The sequence below is a fragment of the Corvus cornix genome, chromosome 1 (assembly GCF_000738735.6).
Source record: "Corvus cornix cornix isolate S_Up_H32 chromosome 1, ASM73873v5, whole genome shotgun sequence".
Classification (NCBI taxonomy): domain Eukaryota; kingdom Metazoa; phylum Chordata; class Aves; order Passeriformes; family Corvidae; genus Corvus; species Corvus cornix.
The window spans coordinates 117,895,006-117,903,576 of NC_046332.1; the positions used below are offsets into that span (position 1 = coordinate 117,895,006).

An 8,571-nucleotide genomic window follows, 5' to 3' on the forward strand; every position below is an offset into this window, starting at 1 on the left:
ACTCACCTCAGACCGGGACAGTGTGTAGCGTTGCCCTGCATACACCAAACCCAAATCTCCCCTGACCTGCATCTTTCTCATCTCCCACTCACTTCTTCTGCCCAGGCTTCCCCCTAATCCTACCTTAACCCGTCCCCAAGCCCCCTGATCTATGCCATCCTACACTTGCCCCTGCCCCACATGCCTTCTCTATTCCACACCTGGCCCTTGCTCCCACCCAGTTCCTCCTTCCGGCCACAGTCCTACCCCATTCCCTGCACTGATTCCCCAAGCAGCCCCTCTCCAGCACTCCCACCCCACACCGTCAGTCACCTGCATGTACCCACACACACACTGCACAGCCCACCCTCCCCAGCCCACACTCAAACCCCCCATGCCCCTGCAGTGTACCCACAGGGCACCCATAAGGCGTTCTTTCTTGCCAGCTCCAAATTTTCCTCCAGGTTGACCTAGAGACCCTTTTTCCTGGCCAAGTCATAGGACCTCCTCTGGCCTTGTCCTATGGACCCCAGAATTCCTGCTCTTCCTGGCCCCTTGGGCACCTCTCGCCAGCCTGGCACCAAAGCTTCTCATGGTCCCAGCCAGACATCCCCGTGCCCCACACCTCCAGCAAAGAAGTGCCCCCAGTGCCACTGGGGCTTGTCCCAGCGGACAGCCTGGATGCTGCAATGGTTGGCAGTGTCTCACTGCACCCCAACACCTGCCCTCATCCCAACTCAGGCAGCTGGCATCACCTGTCCCCAGGAACCAGGGCTTCAGGACAGAAACACCAAACACAGGGAACACAGAACACACAGAATCCAAATGGCATCGCTAGCTCATCAAAGGGTCACAGAGCTTTGGAAGCCCAGCAGCTCTCTCACTCCAGCTGCAACCTCTTGCCACATAAAGGCTGGTGCAGCAGTAGTGTCTCAGCTCATTAACTCATTAGCATAATTAATGCTAATGACCACAGCCAGCTTTACCAACACTGATGAACTTGGGCTAATGACCACACAGGGGGAGAGGGAAGTTTGAAGCCTGGCTACAGGCAGCTTCCCAGAGGCAGTATCATGTTCCCGAACTCCGTTTTGAGTGTCCCAGCTGCAAGGCAGCTCCACACTGATGCAAGCAAGGCCTCGCACAGCAGGACCCACCTCAAGAGAGGCCCACACTGTGTTCTGCACGATGGGCAGCCTTGCAGTGTGGCCGATGTCAGTGGCATTGCTCACTCCTTGCACACAGAAAGGGCGTACATGACTTGGCCCCATTCCAGACTCACACCAAGTGTGGGGATCTCTGCTCCAGCATTCCTGCTGCAAATGCTGCCCATCAAAGCCATGACACCTGCACCAAGCACCCTGCAGTGGCAGGTCTCCCACCCCAAGCTGCTCACAGCCCTGGCCGTGCCCCCCACAAGCTCAGGCCTCAATACCTGTACCTACTTGCAAGAAGCAGGTCCCAACAGGGGTGTTCTCCTTCAGGGACACATTGTAGAAGTTACTCCTGAACACCGGCTCATTGTCGTTGACATCCTGCAAGGCCACGTGCACCACAGCTGAGGAAGAGAGGGCAGGGGTTCCCCGGTCTGTGGCCAGCACAGTGAACTGAGGCTGAGGGTCCTTCTCATAATCCAGTGGGGCAGCAGTGGTGATGATGCCAGTGGCAGGGTCAATGGTAAACCAGCTAGAGTGGGTGTCACGGCCATGCAGGATGCTGTACTGCACCTCTCCGTTGGGACCCTGGTCCTTGTCACGAGCTGTCACCTGCAGGACAAAGCTGCCTGGGTACACCACCTCAGGGATGCTCTGCTTGTACTCCTGCTGGTCGAAGAGCGGGGGATTGTCATTAACATCCATCACCTGCAGCACAAAGGCCGATTCTGCCCGGAGCGGGGGTGTTCCTGAGTCAGTAGCTGTCACCCGCAGATCATAGGAGTCTCTTTCTTCCCGATCCAGAAGTTGGTCCACACAGATCAGATAGATGATGTTGTCCTTGGTAGTGAGGGCAAACTTGCCGTCTCCTCCCTCCAGTGTGACATTGACATTGGAGTACTCTCCATAGTCTGGATCGGAAACAGAAATGCGTGCCACATACTGTCCAGGCTGAGCTCCCTCTGAGATCTGTGGGGAGCCATCCTCACTCAGAAAGATGATAGTCATGGTGGGCTGGTTGTCATTGTAGTCACGCACATGGATAGTGACAAAGGCTGTGGTGACCTCAGGATGGACAGCCTTATCCCTTGCCTGCACCACCAGCTCATGCACCTTCCTCACTTCATAGTCCAGACCCTTGTTGAGCTTGATGACCCCAGTCCGGGCGTCAATGGTGAAGTACTGGTCAGGATCGCTCTGCCGTCGGTTGATCTCATAAATCACATCCCCATTGTCACCTTCGTCTGCGTCAGAGGCAAAGACCTGCAGGATGCTGCTGCCAGGTTTCAGATTCTCTGAAATGAGTGTATGATAGCGGCTCTGGTTGAAGCTGGGAGCATTGTCATTGATGTCCTGAATGGACACATCCAGTGTCATCTGGGTGCTCCGGGGAGGAGAACCACCATCGTAGGCTTCCAACAGCAGTGAGTATGACGAACGGTTCTCCCGATCCAGAACATTGCTGACCACCAGGTCCAAATATAGGACCCCATTGGGTCCTCGACGCGTTTCCAGGCGGAAGGCCTGCCCCACATTCCCTCCCTTAATCATATAGCCTTGTGTGTTCAGGAGGCCACTGTCAGCATCAAAGGCTGGGTCCAAGGGAAACCTGCTGCCAATGGGTGTGTGCTCTGGGATCTGAAAGGTGCTGTGCTGTTTGGGAAAGGCTGGGGCATGATCATTGATGTCATTCACTTGGATGTTCACTTCTACCGTGATGCCCTCCGGGGTGACAGCAATGAAGCTGTAGTGGTCCCGAGTCTCCCGGTCCAGGACACGAGCTGTTTTGATGATCCCAGTATTCTCATCTATCCCCAAGTCAGTGGAGACGCCACTGCCCTCCTGTGCTGAGATGAAATACATGTAGGCACTAGTTTCAGGGGGTAGGCCAGCACTGATGTCCCCAATGATGGTGCCAGCTGGCTGCTCCTCATCTATTTGTAGATCCAGGGTGCCCAGGACAGCAGAGCCCATCCCTGCTCTCAGGCCCCCAAGAATAAGCAGCTCCAGCAGAAGCATTGTTGACCTCTTCATTTGCTCCATGGCTAGCAACCAGCAGAGCAGAGGGTGGCTTGATCTCCTTTGCAGAGTTCACTTTAATCCTGCCTGGAATGCAGACCAGAGGATACTGGTTAAGAGGGAGCAAAGGAAGAACAAAAAAAAGCCTGGAGAGAGAAGGCCTGCCAGGTGCCTGCTGCCCAATCACTGTGTATCACCAGTCCCTCACAAGAAGCGAATGTGACAATGTCAGAGATTGCCCAGAGCAAAGGCCTGGGACAGCACTTGGAGTCAGCCCAGCAGGTCACACCTGACAGTGCACCGAGGTGAGCAGCTAGAACCCTGTCACCTAGGTGCTTCCTACATCCTCAAGTGCTCTTTCCAGCCACTGCCTGCCTGGCAACAGTGGCACCAGCTGCCCCAGGGCAGCATGCTCCTGTGTCTTTAACAGCCGAATTCTTCCTGTGAGGTTCAGAGCCTGTCTGCAAGAGGACAGAGGTTTTTGGGCAAACAGCAGCCTTGCACCTCTCCACCCTGAAAAGAGCTGGTCTCAAATTATGAGATAGCTCAGCAAGTGACTGGTTGAGACCCTAGCCCCCACCCCTTTCTCCCCAGCAGTGTGCCTTTCAAGACCACAGGGATAAAGGTGCCAAAAACCCATGAAGTGCAAATCTGATGTCCCTAGGAGGGAGCACAGAACTGGAGTGGGCTTCCAGTGAACAATAAATCAAATAGGATGTTTTGCAAAGGATGTGCCCACAGCTGGGAATGCCCAGGATAAAATCAGACCATGCTCATTGTTTGGGCTGGCACGGAGATCTGTGGGTGCCCCAAGCTGGTACCATGGAGGGTGGTGGCAGTGCAGTAGGAACGCAGCGACTCCCTCTGAGCTGCCAGCTGCTCCGTCCCACACCCTCCGCTGCTCACTCCCCTCCTTTGTCTCCTTCTCGCTGCTCCTTGCTGGCTCCGGCTCCTTCCCTCCCTTTCCCCCGTAACTGCATTTCATTGCAGCAGTGGGGGAGGGACGCACAGCCAGCCATAGCTCCTGCAGCACTGCAGCCGGACACGGCAGATATGCCGGACACACTCCCTGTGCCCACAGGCTGCCAGCCCCCTGCACTGCCCACCCCTCCTGATAACAGCCAGAATAACCCAGCGGCCAAGAAGCTGCTGAAGAACACCAACCCCAGCACTCGCTCAGCCCCAGCGAACGAGGCTTCGTGGTCTGCAAGGATGGCGGCAGCATGAGCTCACACTTGGACTCTCTTGAAAGCATTTGCTGCTGGTCCCATAACCACACTCAGGAGCCGCTCATGTCAGATGCAGGAGCAAGAACCTCCCTGTCTTGGGGGATGGAGGTGGCTGGCAGTGCCTAGTTTGGGGACTAAGCATATCAGCTCTTGACCAAAAAACCCCACGACAGTGTTAACCCTTTCCAGGGAACATAGGATGGTATTCTTGGGTCCTCTTTCCTACCTCAGATCTGCTGTCTAGATTTTTTTTTTCCAGTGGAAATCCTGGGTTAGTGACAGAAACAAAATCATTCAAAAGTATTTTCTACTCATAAAGAAGTGTTTACTTCAGTGGGCATCCGGTCTCAGGCCTGTCCATACATTCTGAGGTAAATGCACATGCTCTTCTTGCACCCAGCAAGTAAGAACCCTCACAATACCCTAAGACCAAAAGTCAAAAGAAGATACTTTTGTGGGCTGCGATTTGGGAATCTGCACTAACTCAGTAGTCCTAGGCAGGTCTGTCTCTCTGTAGGAGCTAGTTCTAATTCCCCAGACAGAGGGGTAACTGCCTACCCCCAGAACACGCAGTGCTGGGGGAATGGGGTCCAAGGTAGCTTCTGTGATGAGACTGCACCATTCCAATGGTGCTCCAGCTGCTCAGGTCATGGGAAGGGACAGGGCAGAGGGTTTAAAGCCTTGGCAGGAGCTTAGACAAAAAAAAAATAAAGTGTAGTAAAGCAGGTAGAGGGCCAGGATTCCCCGGGGCAACCTCAGTGACTAAGGACAGGATGAAGCTAACAGTTCTTGGGTAGTGTCTGGAAGAGATCAGGGCATAGACATGGGGAAAAGCCCACCTGGTTCGATTAGTAATGCTGCTCTTGAGAAGCCAGTAAGGCTTTGTGGGCTGCTGACGGGGAGGAGAGAAACTTGAAAAGCGAATCTGGGGAGCGTGACGAGCAGCTGAGAGCACTAGCACAATCAGGGAACAAAAATTAGGGTCCCTGGGCTGGAAAACTGGTGATGAAAGCCTGTATAAACTTTTTTATTTCTATCGTCCCCGGATGCAATTGAGTAGTTTCACAGCAAGCCTATCTTTCAGCAAGAGGTGCAACTGAACAGCTACTAGACTGCACCAGCCAGAGGTGGGCAGAAGCCACCTTGGTACCAGCAGTCCCCATTACAATGAGGTCTGCAGGCTTGGGTCAGAGGGAAACAGCAGTGACCTCAGTGGATGCAGAGTCACGAAATCTGAACAGCTGCTTTCAGTTAGCAGAAAGCTCAGTGCAGGGGCTGGCTTGGCCAGTCCATGTAATGTGAGCCAGACTGCCCCGCTGCCTTTCTGTCCCTCCCACCACCGGGCACCGAGATCCCTTGTGAAGAACGGCAGCAGGACTCTCTGAAGAAAACTGCCAGGATGAGAATCTCTTCACATAGGTCCTTGAGGTCCACAGCCATGGTGAGGAGGTTGACAGGAAGGGCAGCTAAAATGGAGCGAGCTGCAACATCCATCTAAGCCTAGGGCTGACAGGCTGGGGCACCAGGGGAGCCCAGCCTACACTTAGCAGATGTGTGACATTTCGAAAGAAAAAATATATGGAATAACATTGGGACCACTGTGTTCACCCTTGCCTGCCTGCCAGTGGCAGTTTGTGCCTTGTATCAGCCACGAGAGAGGGGAAGTGGGCTCAGAGCAGCCCCAGCAGAGGAGCTGGAAAGACGGCACCCACTGTGCATGCCACAAACAGATGTCAGAGTGCTTGCTGTGCAAAGGCTCCATGAAAGCTGCAGATGCTGCTGATGCCATATCCTAGGTCGGTCTGACATGAGAGGCCATGACTCATGTAATGATGTTTTTGAGACTCCAGTCCAGAAGAGGAAGCCCTCTTTGCTGAGTACCACTCACTGACCTCGAATATGCTTTCCTCCTGTACATTCACACAGATTCTCTCTCTCTAGTTTCCGATGATCTGCCCTCGGAACCATGCACAGCCCTGACTTGCCTGCAGTGCAGCCTTGGGCTAACAACTCGCTTCCAGCCTCTACTCAGCCTACCACTGTCTACAGCCACCTCCGGGCCTCCTGGCTCTCCTACCATCTCCCATCTCCCACCTGGGCTTTCAGGACCGGCACTCTTCTGCTCGCTACCAGCCCGGCCACACAGCCTCATGACCCTCTGATACGGGCTCCGAGCAGTCAGAATGGCGGTGGCAGTCCTTTCCTGCGGATGCAGTTAAGCCCCACTGCATCCTTGTGAATCCCCCATTTTTGTGCCGTACTGGAGCTCCCCGCGGGCTCTCGTGTCTCTCAGAACGCATCTCCCACAAAGGAAAGTCTAATGAAATTTTTTCGCGCCGGAGCCAATTCCCACAGTCCCCGTCTCGGGACATCCCCGCGCTGCATCGGCCCCTGCCAGATTGTGCCCATCGCCAAGACGCTGCGGGGCCTCGCCTGCTCCCTGTACACTGGAGCCCCCGGCTGTCGAGGCTCGCTCTCCCCCGGAGCTCCGGGCTCCCGGGGCTCCCCAGCCGCCGGGCCCACCGTCCGCTGCCGCTCCCTGTCCCTGTCCCTGGCGCTCCCGGACGTCCCGCACCGGGCGGCCTCGGTGCCGGCGTTCTGCCAGCCCCGCTCCCCGCTCCGCCCGGGCCCGCAGCCCCCGCCCAGCGCCTCCACGGTTCCGCTGAGCGCCCTTCCCTCGGCGGGTCTGCCCTGCAGCGGCACCGTGAGCGCCCAGTCCCGTCCCGTCCCGTCCCGCCCGGCAGCCGCCAGCGAGCCCGGTCCGGCCGCGGCTCCGCGGTGTTGCGCCGCCTCGGGCGCGTCCCCCCTTCCCCCCCCCCCCCCCCCCCCCAGCTCCATTGTCTCCGCGGCGGAGGCAGAACAAAGCGCCTGGTGCCGGTCCCGGTCCGGTTCCACCGTGCGACGATGCCACCGCGCGGGACAACGGGCGGGGGCGAGCTAGGGCCAGTCCCCGGCGCTAGGACTTACACTGCGCGTCCCGTGCCGGCGGCGTTCACATCCCGCAGGGTCCGGCCCCTCCACGACGTCCCGCAGCCTCCCCGCTGCTCCGGCGCCACGGTCGCTCCGGTACCACCGGCCGCTCCAGTGCCCCGAGCGCTCCGGTGCTCCCCCGGTGCCGCGGCCGCCCCGGTGCGGCTGTAGCCCTGCGGAGCGCTCGGCGGCCGGTCGGCGTTGGCTCGGCGCTGGCTCGGCGCGAAGGCTCCTGCTGAAACCCGACCCAGCGCCGCCCTCAGCCCCCCGCTCCCTCCGCCGCCCCCCTCCCCGCCCTGCACCGGAGCGCGCCGGCGGAGCGCGGCCTCGAGGCGGCCCCGGGCGGGCGGGGGTGCGGGCGGTGGGCCGGTGTGGCCGGGCACTAAGGGGTCGGGGAGCAGGATCGGCACGGAGAGGGAGAAAGGGCTGGACCCGGGGTACAGAAAGATGGAAGGAAGCGGTGGGCGCCGGGAGCCCGAGAAAGGGGTTGGCAGGAGCAGGAGTGGGACGGGACCGGGCAGGGAGAGGGCTGGGCAGGGGATGAAATGAGGCTGTGGCGACACTGGGGGCATGTGGGGACATTGATCACAGGCCATACTTTCCTCTCTACCGCAGTTGCTTCTTCAGCACATAACCCAGAGCTCAAGTACCCCTGACCTGCCAACACCTTGACTCACATCAGGGCTCCTAAGGTCCAGACTGGGAGATGCTCACCCAATGTGCCTGTGCTACAAGGGACTGGGCCTCCACCAGTCTATGCCAGGGAAAAAAACAAGACTCTGATGACTGTCCAGGCATCTCCTCCACCAACTGGCTCCTCAGCTCGGCTTGGCCACCGAGGCAGCTTTTCCCTGCTCTAAGACAGGTCTCAGCAGTGTCTGTGTCTGTTGGAGCCACGCAGCCTCTAGGCCAATAACCACTGCTGGACCTTCTTTGGTTTCTTAGTGGAGAAACTGCTGTTGACTAGCGTCTGTTGCTAAGATCTTCTACTGAAGGACATGGCTCAGTGTGCTCTGAGATGGTCAGATGGTCCTTACAATCTTGTGCCTGTTCCAGTTTTAACAACTTTGGCTTTGACTTAGCTATCACGTCTCTTATTTCTCTGACAGACCTTTGATAACATTTTGTGTAGAGTACAACAGCTATCAATCGCCACATGTAAGAAATCAGGCAAGGAAGGCGAGAGACTGGCATGGCTGAGTCAGGACCTGCTGGTCAAA

At 57.2% G+C, this 8,571-nt stretch overlaps 1 protein-coding gene across 2 annotated transcripts in view; it reads right to left on the reverse strand.

Annotated features, from left to right (window-relative positions):
- The window catches only part of DCHS1 (dachsous cadherin-related 1), a 45,209-nt gene extending 37,617 nt beyond the window's left edge, over positions 1 to 7,592 (reverse strand). The window contains exons 1-2 of one of the 2 annotated variants that reach the window (XM_039554138.1): positions 7,349 to 7,592; positions 1,425 to 3,235 (exon numbers count right to left, since the gene is read on the reverse strand). In XM_039554138.1, coding sequence (XP_039410072.1) covers positions 1,425 to 3,176 — 1,752 coding nt within the window. In that variant the 5' untranslated portion in view covers positions 3,177 to 3,235; positions 7,349 to 7,592. Of the gene's footprint in view, positions 1 to 1,424; positions 3,240 to 7,348 lie in introns of both variants that reach the window. The other variant, XM_039554128.1, reaches the window with a different exon arrangement.
- Positions 7,593 to 8,571: the final 979 nt, after the last annotated feature.